Source organism: Paramisgurnus dabryanus, chromosome 10, assembly GCF_030506205.2.
Source record: "Paramisgurnus dabryanus chromosome 10, PD_genome_1.1, whole genome shotgun sequence".
Taxonomy (NCBI): Eukaryota; Metazoa; Chordata; class Actinopteri; order Cypriniformes; family Cobitidae; genus Paramisgurnus; species Paramisgurnus dabryanus.
In genome coordinates, this window is record NC_133346.1 from 6,034,541 (window position 1) to 6,050,158 (window position 15,618).

At 35.9% G+C, this 15,618-nt stretch overlaps 1 protein-coding gene across 1 annotated transcript in view; it reads right to left on the reverse strand.

Moving 5' to 3' along the window:
- gramd1ba (GRAM domain containing 1Ba) overlaps positions 1-15,136 on the reverse strand; it is a 69,228-nt gene extending 54,092 nt beyond the window's left edge. Inside the window, exon 1 of the mRNA XM_065261322.2 lies at positions 14,892-15,136. Coding sequence (XP_065117394.1) covers positions 14,892-15,028 — 137 coding nt within the window. The 5' untranslated portion in view covers positions 15,029-15,136. The remainder of the gene's footprint in view (positions 1-14,891) is intronic.
- Positions 15,137-15,618: the final 482 nt, after the last annotated feature.

Consider the following 15,618-nt stretch of genomic DNA (forward strand, 5'->3'; position numbering starts at 1 on the left):
CTAGGGGGAGTTGATCACATGACCAGTGTCTAATAAGTTTAGGTGAACTGGGGTCAGTTTTATTATGAAAGTTCATAAAACATTCATCCTTCTGACTAATAACACTGCCATGTTGTCTACTTTTTGTTTATAGACAGATTTAATGACAAAAATGTGCATAATTAAAAGGGTAGTTAGTTTTATTCATTTGTTTTCCATAAATAAAACAAAAAACACATAATACACTTTTAACTATGTCTTAATTAAGTTAAATAATTTTTTTAAACATATTTTAATAAAAATCTTGCTATTATTTTGTAAAGAAAAGTGTAAAATGTTTGGACACATCTGCTTATACACTATTTTGACCAGCAGGGGTCGCCAGCGTGTGTGGGTTTCGAACTGCTTCGAAAAACTGAATCAATTTTCGAAGCAATTGGTTCAATTGATTCGAAGCTTCGAAAAGCTTCGTTTCTCCCATCACTAACTGCACATATACATTTAGAACGCTGTTGTACTTACATTGTGTGTGACTTCTCAATGGCCAAACCCATGTGCAGCTAAAGCTGCCATTTTACATTTGCCCAGTAGGAAGGGCACTACCATGTTTAGTGACATCACAGGGGGGGATTTTGAAAACTAGAATTTCCCATGGTTTTCTGTTTGCAATGTTTGCAATTTACTTTTAGATCAATAGTCTGGCGCATTAGCTACACGTTAATACTGTTTATTTTGTGTATTTGTGTAGTTATATGATGCTTTATAAATTACCACATGATATGTTCCAGAAGTGGGAGGAGCTTAACTCTATAAAAGGCCTCTGGTAGCCATTTTGAACAGTTTTTGACACATGTGAAAGTATTGTGTTTCTGGGCCTATATATTGGCATAGTCAAAATATATACCCTGCTAGGTCTCATTCTATGACTCCTTTTAAGAATGACAATATTTTATATCCCAAGTTCTTAACCCTTTCGCCGCCATTGAGTTATCTCATCAATTAAGAGAAAACTTTTCCATGAAAAACGTGTTCCTGATAAGTTTTATGGTTATCTATAATACCACGATTATACACTAGATTGCACACTTACCCAATAAATAAAAAATAAAAAACGGAAGCAAAAAATGATTTATTAATTTTGCACTCTGTGTATGTTTTGAGTCGTTCTGAATCTGATCTCTAACAAAATTCCTTCGCAAAAATACCCATATTTAAGAGTTTATGAGCAAAGAAAAAATTAAGATAGGATAAAATGTTTTTCCGCGTTGTATTTGTTTGTTTATCATTTGTTTGAAAGCAGAGGGTCTGTGTTCTTTCATTTGATATTTTGTATGTTTATAATTTTTTAGAAGAAAAATTTCCTGGAACGCATTTTGTGAAATTTTTGTGAAAATCACAAAAAAATGCTGGCGGGCAACTTTTCAAAAAAAGGCTGGCGGGGAATGAGTTAATAATTAGCTTCAAAGCTTTAACTTTGGAAAGTTTTAACAAGCTAAAAAATATCAATGCAGGGATAGATTTATCTGGCAGAAGGCTGTTCATTATAACAGACAGAGATTCCCTACACTGCAACATTGCAGACAACTTATGTCTTCATTAAATACACAACTGAATGTATGTGCCAAACCGATTCTGACTAAGACTTCTGCTCCATTCAGCATCACTAAAGAAGATATATAGCAGGCTAAGGACACCTGATCATGAATCATGTGAAATCAGCGGGGTCTGTAATTAACACCTTTGGCCATCTGCGCTCACACCCTGCCTCTTCTGGGAACCAAAATAAACACTTCTCTTTTCTAGAGTATAAATGATACACCAAACTAGATTTTTTTTTTTAATTTATGTATTTTTCAGACACCTTTATCCAAATCAACTTCTTTGACCCTATATTGTGCATTCCTTATAAGTGACGCTGGTTTGTTCGTGTGCGTGTTCAGACACGAAGGACATAAGTTGCTCTTTTACCCTCATGCACTTACTCTGGGTTTTAAGGTTATATAAGGTCTTACATAAAAGACCGTCCAAGTGACAAGGAAGTGAATAAAGATTCATTCATTTAACACAGCAACTTGCAAAGAAGGCTAGCTTACAGAGTCTTTCATAACCACTGCAAGTGATAAAATCCCAATTAACTGCAATATGCTCAGAGTAATGAAGCGGACAAAATGCCGTATGTCTGTTTAAAAAAGTGGCTACAATCTGTTCTTGAAGGTTGTGTTGTATACACTGAAGGTAATAGATTTTAGTTTTTTTTAAATATTAAAAAATATGTGTTTACTACATATTGTCAGGTGGCAATGAATCAACAAACAACATTAAATATCTGTAAGGTAACCTATGTCAGTTCCATCATTCCAATCATCTACTGTACATAACCTGGAAAACGTTTATTTAATATAATAAACCAGCATAAAAACAGCATTTCCAGTTTTTGAGGATCAGGAATTGGAATAAATACGAAGAATATTATTTAAAATAAAAAAGAAACTAAAGCTTCTTTATAACACTTTCATTTCTCTGGGCTCGGATTATGAAATAGAGAAAAATTTTTAAAAGCCACTTTCACGCAGATCAAACCAAAGAAACAGTTTTGCAAACAATCTTTAAACTAAACAGTTAAATGGTTTTTAACAATTTTTGACATTTTTTATTCAAGACAAAACATCATGTGGCCTCCAGAAAATTAAACTTGAGACTTTAAAAAAGAGAAACGATGCCTGGATGTACGCCAGAGTGCCCTCCTGAGTAAACCAAAAGAGACTGATGTGAATAATTTAGCAGTTACAGCCACTAAAAGAGCCCCAGAGGAATGCAACAGTGTCTTAAAAGATGTTAAAAATGTAAATACATGTATAACTGAGCTCACAACATTCAAGATAAAAATAAACTTGTATGTTTAGTGACATTAACAGTGTAAGAGGAATTTCAATACATAATACAAAGAAAATGGTCACCATGGACCACAAAACCAGTCATAAGGGCCCATTTTTTAAAATTGAGATTTATACATCATCTGAAGGTTGAATTAATAATAAGCTGTCCATTAATGTATGGTTTGTTAGGATATGAAAAGGATATTTGGCCGAGATACAACTATTTAAAAATCGGAAATCTTAGGGTGCAAAAAAAATTAAAAAATATAAAAAAAAATTTAAGTTGTCCAAATGAAGTCCTTAGCAACTGCATCCACTCACAAAAATAAAGTTTTGATATATTTATGGTAAGAAATGTACAAATTATCTTCATGGAACATACTTGATACCCTAATGATTTCTGGCATTAAATAAAATGTTTAATGTCGAATCAATTACCCATCCAATGTATTGTTGGCTATTGCTACAAAAATACTTGTGCAATTTAAAGTGGTTTTGTAGTCCAGGGTCACATATGGTAAATGTTTCTGACGGCATGTGCATCGGGTGGGAAGTCACTGCCAGTTCACATGTCAATTCTTGTCATGGACATGCCAGTCACAATGTCATTATGCCATGAATGTGCCAGATGCTGAACATTTTTAGTTAGACACATTTATGTCTAAGGTCATCAAATGATTTCTTACCTAGACACCGGTTCCACTGAAAATGCTCAAAACAAAGCCAATCTCTGTTCAATTTGATTTTTAAGAAATATACACGCCCTGCCTTCCTGCATATCCTGATCCGTAACGACAGGTTCACCAATTTATCTAACTCTATATGTCAACTTGATGGTGAAGATGGACTGACTTTTGCCTGTTCGTAACCAAGCCCTGTCATATCATGTAAATATATATATATATATATATATATATATATATATTCCTCGGCTCAATGTAACCATGACAACAATTCTAAAAGTATGTTGGGATATCTTTTAGGAAAATAGTTCCAGCACTGGGAGTCTCCAGCTGTATGAATGAAATAAGAGATATGCATGTATGAATATAACCTTAAAACTTTATTCCGAAGACCTAAAAATAGCCACATGTAATGGTTTATCTAGTCTTTAGCGACACAGTGTGGTACGTAGAACCCCCCCAAAAAAGGAAAACTGGATAGAGTTAATGTAAATTCGATTAACATAACATGCAATGTTGGTTGCGCTTGTTTATTTTGAGTCATATGTAAAAAGACCAGCCTCACTTAACTGCGTAAATGCTCTGATATTTCGTCAACTTTATAATGAGAATATACACCTACGGTATTAGACCGTGTGTTTGCAATCTTCGAAAATGTCATTTGTTTGAAGAAAAAAATTATTATAAGGAACTCCTAATGGAATCACTTATGTGAAAATGCTTTTGTGTAACACGATTGTAGAAACAAAATATAAATAGTATGGTCAAATAATGCGGCTAACACTATGAACCTACAGTATTCAACTTTAGCTAAAGTTAAAGTGTATCTTATGTTTGTTTAGATACAGTTTTTTGTATAGAATAAATATCATATTAATAACATCTCTCTCTTTCCTTAATCTCTCAGATTAAACACACATGACTCGTTGAATAAATAAACATTTAAAAAAGCACAAAAATATTATTATTATGTACGGTACAAAGATTTAAGAGTATCTATTTCATTGCTAAAAACAATGTTATTTTTGTATTTGGTATAATACAATGTTTTTGCGTGGTTTATGGTTAAAAAACACATTATTTTCCACATATCGTATATTTTTGTAGCTCCAGATTTCACCGTCTTCCTGAAACACGATTTTGTATAAAACTCATCGATTTACAAAAGCGCTGTGTCCCTGATTGGCCAGCTAATCTGTACGTTGTGATTTGCCCGAATACCTTTGACGTCAGTCGGAAATGTGACGCTCCTTACCATGTTTGAAAGATTCGCTCACAATGCAATGCTAACAGGAGTTAACTTACAGATTGTGAGTCCGAAGCGGGAGGATTTATGAAAATGTCGGTCTTGTCTACATCACCAATCCCAGGAAGTAAACTGTTGGTACAATCCGTGTGTTTGTCGTAGTCCAAGAAAAGAGATTTACGTTGGAGACGATAACTCGCGTCATCGTTTCCTTTGGGGTAGTGATGCACCGATGTATCGGCCGCCGATATTTATCGGCCGATTTTTGATGAATTTGAAACCATCGGCATATCAGCAATAGCACGAGAAAGGCCGATACCGATTGTTTATTAATTAACTGCATGAAGAAATCCATTTTATGTAAAAAAAAATGAGTTAATGTTGTAAATAAAATAAATGCTGAATAGCAAAAACCACCTTTGAAGGTTGTCATGCTGTCTTATTATATTTGTTTTAGCTTAATTTGTGTCTCTCTTATTATGTTGGTCAGTTGAATGTTAATTAGATCCAATCCATGTTCAGTAAAAAATTTTTTGAAGCATAAATAAACTAGCTAATAGACCAACTGTATAGTATTGTTTACAAGTGTTTAATATCGGTATCGGCCAGAAGTTGTCTGTTTAAATCGATATCGGTACCGGCCCAAAAAATCCTATCGGTGCATCCCTACTTTGGGGTTTGTACCTTTTGCATATCGTTAACATACTAATACACACCTACACACCAAAGGAAATGTAAAATCGCGAATCGGGTGCCCTTTAACATGACTCACAGGGGTGTTGCTAAGGCGTTTCAAAAGCATTCTGATATCATCCGAAGTTTGATGGCAAAGAAAAGTTTAATATCTGCTAGGTAAACTAATCAGTATGGATGAACAGGAGGTGCATCCCTGTCCTCAGCATCTGGACTGTCCCAGACTGTTGAGACATGGACACAATGACCTTAGCGGGAGGCAAGTCATTAGCCCTCTGTTCAGGGATATAAACATGACCTCATGAATATGGAAGAAAAAGCTTCCAGAGGGTTTTAAATGCATTTGCCCAGCATGTTGTTGAATGGCGCTTCAACAGCTAAAGAAAGTCACAGAAGGCGGCAACATGCAAAACGTTAAATCCCATCAGAAACATGATGCTCTAATGGGTATAAGACACTGCAAGGCATTGGAGAGACCTCTGGCTATCTTAAAAAACAATCTTAAGAAAAACTGACTGCTAAACATGCTCAATTCCTGTTAGGATTTGACACACAAGCTGGTTACAGATTTGGTTATAGATTGACTGCACTTCAAAGCATAGTGGACCTATTACATCACACATCATAACCACACAAAAGTCATGCACATTACAATAGCGCATGCACAACATTTTGGATAAACAGAGGCGGTTACCTGACCCCAAACAATGTCAAAAAACACGCCGGTGAACGCAGTATTGCTTTTCTCCCCACACAATGAATGAAACAAAGCTCTAAGAAGTCTCAGTCCAACTGCAATAAGCCCACACATGCTGGCACGCAGAGAAAAGAAACATTGCAGCACTTATTCACAAGACGTCAAGCACACGTCACATGGTGCCCGGTCTGCTGTGCTCTCTCTCTCTCTCTCCATCTCCAGGTGTCCTATTCCTCCCTCCTCCAACTTCTCTCTCTCCAAAGACATATCCTAATGCTGACGCACAGCAGCCTTGCTAGAAGTTGACAGACATCTGGAGCTCAGCATTCTGCAGTTTTGCAAGAACGCTATCAAAGGTAGACAAATCTCCAATGATGCTCTCCTAAAATGCCTAGACACCATGAGTGCTCGGGAATTGTGGAGATGAATTTACCCTACAAAAGCATTATGTATAACAGCTGACTCAGACGCTCAAAAAAAAAAAAACTTCACGCATCTTTAAATCGCCTTTATAGTTTGGGAAGGAACTGGTTCATTTTTGTGATATGGGTGAATGGAGTATTCAGGGCGAGACGGAAATAAATTGGCACCATTTGAAAGAGTTTAAAGTAAATGGGGATTCCATTGACATTTTCCGCCAGCCTACTGTAGAAACATACAAAGTCTGTAGTATTTGACGTATCATTAGCATTCAGCCCAAATACAATTATTGTTGAAAATAAAGATATGTGGATTTCTGATAATTCCTTGATCATCTAAAAATTGCCAGCAAGAGAACTACCCAAAAAATTATATTATTGTGTGTCAAAAATCACTTATTTTCTTCCAAACCTGAATGACTTTGTTGGTAACACTTTACAATAAGGTTGTATTAGTAAACATTGGTAAATGCATTAACTAACATGAACTAAGAATGAAAAATATAGGTTTAGCATGTATTCATTCTTGTTAATGCTATTCCGTGTCAATAAATAACATTACATTCAATAGAGTTATGCATGTTAATTCATGGTGCAATAATTAAAGTATTAGTCCATTTTCTTAAAAAAAATCCAGATAATTTACTCACCACCATGTCATCCAAAATGTTAATGTCTTTCTTTGTTCAGTCAAGAAGAAATTATGTTTTTTGAGAAAAACTTTCCAGGATTTTTCTCTTTTTAATGGACTTTAATGGACCCCAACACTTAACAGTTTTAATGCAGTTTCAAATTGCAGTTTCAAAGGACTCTAAACGATCCCAAATGATGCATAATGGTCTTATCTAGCGAAACCATTGTCATTTTTGGCAAGAAAAATCTAAAATATGCACTTTTAAACCACAACTTCTTGTCTTCCCCCAGTTCTGTGACGCGCCAGCGCGACCTCACGTAATACGTCAAGAGGTCACGGATGACGTATGCAAAACTACGCCTCAGTGTTTACAAGTGTGGAGAAAGAGGACCGTTCCGACGTTGTTGTATGTCAAATGATACTAATTAACTCTTTCCCCGCCAGCGTTTATAAAAAAAGTTGCCAGCCAGCCCCAGCATTTTTCATGATTTTCACAAAAGTTTAATGCCTTCCAGAAAATGTTCTTCTTTAAATATATAAACAAACAATATATCAAATGAAAGAACAGACCCTCTTCTTTCAAACAAAAAAACCCGTTTAATCCTACCTTTTTATCACCTCTCAAATATGGGTAGGTTACTTCAAAAACACTCAATTTTGAGCAAGAAGCTGAGATAATCTATTTTTTGTGAAAGACTTTTCGATTGAGATCAGATTCAGAGCGATGCTTAAAATATTCACAGAGCTCTTTCTCTTTCACATGAGGTGCTACTTCCGGGTTGTATAAGTTGCAGAAGTGGTGGATAATAGCGGTATTGCGGAAAGCAGGAAATCCTCGTCATTGGCAGGGAAGCGTTTTTTTCTTAATTGACGAGTTATCTCGTCAATGGAGGCGAAAGTGTTAATGTCTTAGTGTCAGTTTATTGTTTAAAATGGTCCGCAAATGTGTGTTTCATATATGTAACACGTGACCTTTCTACGTCATTACACTATTACGTGAGGTCGCGCTGGCGTGTCACAGGACTAGAGGAAGACGAGAAGTTGTGGTTTAAAAGTGCATTTTTTTTTTTTTTTGCCAAAAATGACAATTGTTTAGCTAGATAAGACCCTTATGCCTCTTTGGGATCATTTATAGTCCTTTGAAACTACAATTTTAAACTGCATTAAAACTGTTAAGTGTTGGGGTCCATTAAAGTCCACAAAATTAGAAAAATCCAGGAATTTTTTTCTCAAAAAACATAATTTCTTCTCGACTGAACAAAGAAAGACATCAACATTTTGGATGACATGGTGGTGAGTAAATTATCTGGATTTTTTTTAAGAAAATGGACTAATCCTTTAATGTTACCAGTAACAAGCTTGATTTTTATAAATGTAGTAAGAAATGCCAAAGTTACCAAGATAGGATTGTCAGTTGTTGGTAAAACAGAAGTTTGTGGTGGTTATTGATTTTGTGTAAAGCTGAAACTACAGAGAGTTAATGGATTTTTCTACTGCAAACTTCTATTGCTTGAAGGGACATCCAAATACTTTCATCAAAGGAAAATATGACCTGATATATAGGACATATTCTGTTCACGGGGCGACTATGAAAGCCTTGAGCACCCCAGTGAACTGGAACTTAGTTTAATGAAGCATTATAGTTAAAGGCAACATTTCAGAGCAAAAATAAACACATGTTTCTCCACAGATAAGTATCTCTTATTAGGTTTGCTTATTGCCAGCATTAGCATAGTTTTAAAAACAGAAGGCCATGTTTTTATGCAGCGCAAGGACCTACACCCCACCTCCACTTCTCTCCTGAAAGAGGTGAATTATACTTTGGTAATTAACCAAATATTTATAACACAAAAAGAAAGGCATCTCATTAAATCATCATCGAGTTTAGGAACTTCACTATGGGTTTTAATCTCTCTTTCAGTTTTTCCTACTTATGGGGAAAATAATAGGTTTGTCATACACACATATTCTTCTGGGAACTTTTTTACCAACACCAACAAAAATAGATCAGATCAGCCCAAGATATAAACAGGAAACTGCAGTTAATGATCACATGCAACCTCTATATGACTCATGCGTGTTTTAAGAAACTGCACAAAATCAACTCACTGTGGTAATTTAGTATTCATAGCACACATTCGGTATTCATTTGCACTGCTTGGAGGGAGGGCTTCATAACCGGACTGACCCTTATAAAAACAGAAGTGTGAAACATTGCTTACTCCATGGTTGCATATCCTTATTAACCCATATTTAACTGGGGTTAAGTGTAGTGTGAAATACCCAATAATAAATGGTACGTTTGAAAATGGGAAATAAATAAATGTTGTGGTTGTGTCCAGCAGTTTTACAGCCCGTGGAAAGTTAAACATACTGTATCCAAGGCTCTTAAAGCCATGCTGACTCAGCCGAGGTCTTAAACTATATTGGTTAAGACGGTATAGTCACATACAGTAACACTCAAGGGGTAATGTGTCTTGAGCTTTTACCACCTTAAAATGCTGTGAAATTGAAATGTGAAATTCAAAGTCAGTCCCCGCCAGCTTAAACCTTAATGTGCATGATGGTGCTCTGCATTAAGGGCTGTGGCATATTTATAAAATGAAAATGGGAAAATGACACATCACATTTGGACGATTTTCTGCCCTGCTCAGACATGACACTATTAACACGGCAGAAAATGATGAGTGACTTGCGGTGGTGACTCAGAGAGAGAGTAGTAAAATATTTGATTGATTAAAGACATAATTAACCCTGGAGAACCCACGGGTCAAATTTGGCAAATCTTATTTGCTGCTAAGAGAAGGGTTCTTGGGTTCTCCAGCTTTAAAATAGTTTGGTAACACTTAACTTGAAGGGGTGTTCATGTAACTGACATGAGTCATTCATTATCATGACATGGCACATAATCATAAGTGTCATTTGTTCAATTATGTAATTTTTAATGCAAAGATGACATTGTTTGAATTGTCTTTGTTATGACAACTTGACATAAACCAATACATCATAACTTGTCATAAATCTGTCATAAACATGATGTAGCAAAATAATTATCAAACTTAAGAAACTATTGCTTTATAAGTTAACATTACACTAAACTGTTATTTAAACGTCATTAAGTGTTAATACTGTGTCAAATAATTTTAAATACCTTAACAAAATGCAATAGACACATCAAAAGATTATACTAAACTTTATGTATGTGCACAATACAAAAGAAAACTGACAACTAACAAAACCTGTTCTTCCTCACACAGAGGTTTCTGACATAGAAGAAAAAACTAACAAAATGTTTAATCAATTCAATTTAATGTAATTCACTTTAAGGTTCACTTACTGTAACACATTATTGTATTTTCATTATTATTTTCATTCAATTTTAGGTGAATCGGTCTACAAATGCAATAAAATATAATTATAATTAATTGAATAATAATATTTTAAACACATGGAGGAAACTTAAAAAACATTATGAACTGAAGAATATTAATGATGTTGTTAAAAAATATTAACACTTAATAGCATTTTAATGACAAATTATATTTGTACCGTATTTGAGGTCAAGAAAAATATTCATAACACTGTTATAAAACTATATGACAGAGTATAATGACATTTTAATTACAAATTCAATTTATATGGGTAAAAAGTGGTCAGTTATGTTGTCTTGGTAATGTCAAGTTGTCATAACAAAGACATCTCAAACAATGTCATCTTTGCATTAAAAATTGACATAATTGAAAGAATGACACTGAATTAACGTATAAACGTGCAAAAAATCTCCTTCATGTTCATAACACGTGTTATGCGATGAGTATGAAAGTGTCATGTCAGTCTTATGAACACCCCTTCAAGTAAAGTGTTACCAATTGTTTAATACATTGATAAGGTCATGGGTTTGACCAAATGCGTAAATGTAAGTGTTTTAAACAAGGGGTACATCGAAAGAATCCAGTGCTGTCCGTCGCCCTGTTTGGAAACCTTACACAGATACCACCACAAGGCAAAAAGCACAAAATAATTAAGATGCACAGCAGATCTATCAGGGCTTATCCTAGTCCCAGACTAAAATGCATGTTTGAGCTGCCAGGGGGGCCGCGAGATGGTGCCAGTTTTATGACAGTTTATAAAATACACTCATTTATTATGAATTCTGTGGAAAAAAAATAAGGCTACTAACCAACAGTACTACTTTGTATACTTTAATATGTTTTCTCTAATTAAAATGTTATGTTTTAAAACAAATTTGTCATAAATTTTCTTTGGGGGGGCGCGAAGGAATGCACCGTACACAAGGGGGGCCGCATGCTGAAAAAGTTTGAGAACCACCTACTTAAATGTCCTAATATAGGCCTAGTCCTGGATTTATCTAAACCCTGTCTCGAAATCTGCCCCCCATAAGCACCATCATAAAAATAATAGATGTTCATTCCAAAAAAACCGAAAACAATGGCCATATAGGCCATATAGGATAGTGACCTCTGCATTTAACCCATCACACACACACCTGGAGCAGTGGGAAGCTATCACTGCAGGGCCCACAGAGCAACTGGGGAAAGGTCTCTTGCTTAAGGGCACCTCAGTCCCTTCCTGCCGGCCATGAGAGTCGACTGACTCTCTAATGACTGCCCCATCAGTGTTCTTGTAGTGCTTTTGGTAGAGCGTTGCCAAAAAAAGGTCATGTGTTTGATTGCCGGGGAACACATGTACTGATAAAATTTACTTGAATGCACTATAAGCTGTTTTGGATAAAAGCATCGCCACAAATTTTAATGTGACAGGTTTGAACTTTGTGCATATGCAGCATATGTATCAGTGCTGCCCTCTGGTGATTGTAACTGGTCCATGCCTTTTAATGAAACCTAACCCTAATCTGTCTGTCTTTCTGTCTGTCTGTCTATCTATGTATGTATTATTTAGAAAGAATAAAACTTTCTATGAGAGCACAACCAAACACTGTAAAGCATTTATGGCCCATGAGAGGTTGCTGTCCAAGGTGCTGATATCTCTCTTATCTGTGTGTTATCTGTGTGACAGTAACACTGAAGGCCTGGTGGGGCTCAGTTTCTCAAGGCTCTCTGCTGAATCTAACTCACAAAGGCTCATCAAGGCCACATTTCTGTAAGTCTGTGATAAGGACAAGCAACATGACGCATTGACTTGATCTTAGATTTTCCATCTCTTTATGGCCTTGAAAGAGATCAGTCAGCTATCAAAAAAAAAGAAGTAGCTACATTATGACAAAGACCTTTAACATCAGGATCTAAGAAAAGCAACGAAGCCTTTTGTTCCTGTTGAATTCCAATGAAAGAATTCAACATGCATGAAGATGACTTTTTTGACTACTAAAACGGCTTTTAAACTTTTTCACCAAAATCAATTTTTGTAGTGTATGCATGAAGACGCATTTACAACTAACCTTTCTAGAGTGTATAAATTCCTCACTGCAGTCAGGTCTGGTTCCATGGCACATTTATTATATTCCAAGGCTAACATCACTTTACTGCTTTATTTAAGATTTAATGCACAAGTTGCAAAATATGATATTGCTACGATATTGATCTGTAGTCCAAGATCACATATCTAATTTTGCCAGGACGTGTTGGGTGTCTCATAGAGGTCACAGGTAATGGACAAACAATCAATAATGTGCATAAGACTGTAATGGTCTGCACTGTGCAATGTGATCCGGAATGAGCTTGGGAACATAATGTTCCTAATTTGATTTTACTGCATTGTGTATGTTTTCACAGTTCAGTCATTAAGTGTTATACAATGTAGCTTAGTTGGTAGATCATTGTGCTAGCAACGCAAAGGACATGGGTTCCATTCCAGAAGAAAAAAAACATATTGATAAAATGTATAGATTGAATGCACTGAATGTCAAATTAGATAAAAGCATCTGCCCATTGCATAAATGTAATTCCAAAAAATGTAAGGGTATGAAGCCAATGTCATCCGGACTCAACATGACACATCATACAGGTAGTATGCATTTTTCAACACAACAAGATTTTCTGTACAAAAGGGTAAGGCATTGCTAGATGGTTGTTAAAGGACCCTTACCCTACCCCAAGACATGACACCCTCCTTCAATGCAAGTCTATACATAGTGTTTGTTAACCGTATCAATCACCAAGCATAAATCATGTCATCAATACTATAGCACACTTTTCACAACAACACAAATTGAGTTATCATTCATGTATGTACAGTAGCATACACAGAGTGGTGTGCATTGAAATGCATGCACAATAGCAACAGTAAGGACCACCAGCTATCAACACAGATGGATGAAGGTCAATCCATGAATAAAATGGATTTTTCCTTTGGAAAAAATACCAAGGAAATGTCATTTAGAGGCTCAGACAGACCATCAAGCTTTGGCCGAACACTGTCGTCCTTGAGTTTCTGGCAATGTAAAGGCAAGGTTACAGGAACTAAATGAGCTGGGTACATTTTTTCTGAGTTAATCAATCTTTTGATGTAGCGGTGTCTCTGACCTGACTGACTTTAATTATGTGGTTTACAAATATATAATGTTTGTAATTAAGCTAATACAGAATTTGATATCTGCTACAATGGTTCATGAGGTTCCAGACACCTTTTTAGCAAAACCTACATCTGTCTTTACTACAGTACACTAGTAGACTACATAGCCGGCAGCATGTGCATGATTTATAGGCCAGGGAGAACAAGGACAAAATGTGTCTCTAAGGCATCTGACTAAATTTGTCTAAGTGCATTGTAAAGTCAGCATGAAATGCAATTTAACTTCTGCAATATGATGTTTTTTCTATGTTAAAAAATGTATTCGATTATTAAAAGCACATGGCTGCACGTATAAAGTTAGAAGCATCTTAAATCTAGCATACAGTACACTTAATACAAACTCACTTTTAATTATATTTTAATCTCTCTGAATCATCTCAGAATCCATACGTGTCCACAAAGTCATTGAAATAGGAAGGTCAACTCAGGTTTACTTCAGACAGATCTGATATTTACATCTCAATCTGAAGCAGCAGCTTCTTTCTAAATCTACCAGCTCAATAGTTAATCAATTGCTTCACCCATCTCTAGCATTTGATATGGAGACTATGCCTTAGTATGTCCCACTGCTGGTTATCCTACTGAGAGGTCATCGTAAAGCCAAACTAGACTGAAAAATATGCGCTTAGCACATGTTTATTTACAGATCTAGTAAAAGCATTTCATTAAATAGCCAGCTAATGAGGTTTTGGAAGTCCTCTGGTGCATTTGCTGTAATTGCTCGCAATCTAATTTCAGCAGATTGCTTGCTCCTCTATTGGCACACAATGTTTGGACGCCCCGCCGATTTAATAAAGCAGATTGAAAATGACTAGATGACATACAATATCTATTTACAAGCTTTATTCTTTTTTATTTTTCCCTTAAGAAAGGGAAGAAATTAAATGTATGTATGTGATGGATTTCATGTCATGTGACGAAAAAAGTCTCTGTACATTTGTGGATGAAGTTTTCAGGTGATGAACAAGCTGACGTCAAAACGTTAAATATGAGATGTTTCACTAAACGTAATCACAGCTAACAAAATGCTGTATGTCACCCATATTAATGAATTTACCTGATTTCACCGCATATTCATAATCTGGAGCATCGCACTGGATCCGATCCCTTACCTCTGATGTTTCCGAGCACTGAAGGGGGAGAAGGAGCATTTAGTCCGCCGCGAGGAGATGCTCCTGGACGGACTGCTGTCCTCCGCCTCCTCCACGTTTAACTGCGGTATGATCTGTCCGCCTGTGGTACAAGCCATTTTCCTCTGCTGTGATAGTAAAAAGGTTACTGATGTCCCGTGAGAAGTTCTGCTCAGGACTCAGGACAGGATGTGCCGTCTGTGGATGTGGACATGGGCTGGACTGCAGGGGTTGAGAAACGAGAAGTGACAGTGGATATATCTGATATCTAAACGTGACTCCTCAAGTTACCTCGTGAGAAATTATGATCGATTATAATTGAACGGCAGCGTGTGAATGAGTAAACCAAACAAAATAATATTTTATTTGTTTTACTTACCGCATACTAACATCTTTGTCCGATTAGTGATACAATATATGCTGTTCTTCGTCATTTTGGATGTAGCTAATCAGTTTCACACTTTCCGTAATCCCAGCTACACAGAACGTTCCCCTCACGTTAGTTTTTAGTTTTTTGGGGGGGCAAATAACGTTCTGGGAACGTTCTTTTTATGTTTTATTTTTGCAACCATAAATGGTGGTTATTTTGAACATAACTTATACAAAACGTTTTCTAATGTTTTTTTTTTTTTTTTGGAACCATACAATAACGTTCCCATAACGTTGCAGGGTGGTTATTTTTAAATAACCTAAAAATAACTTATACAGA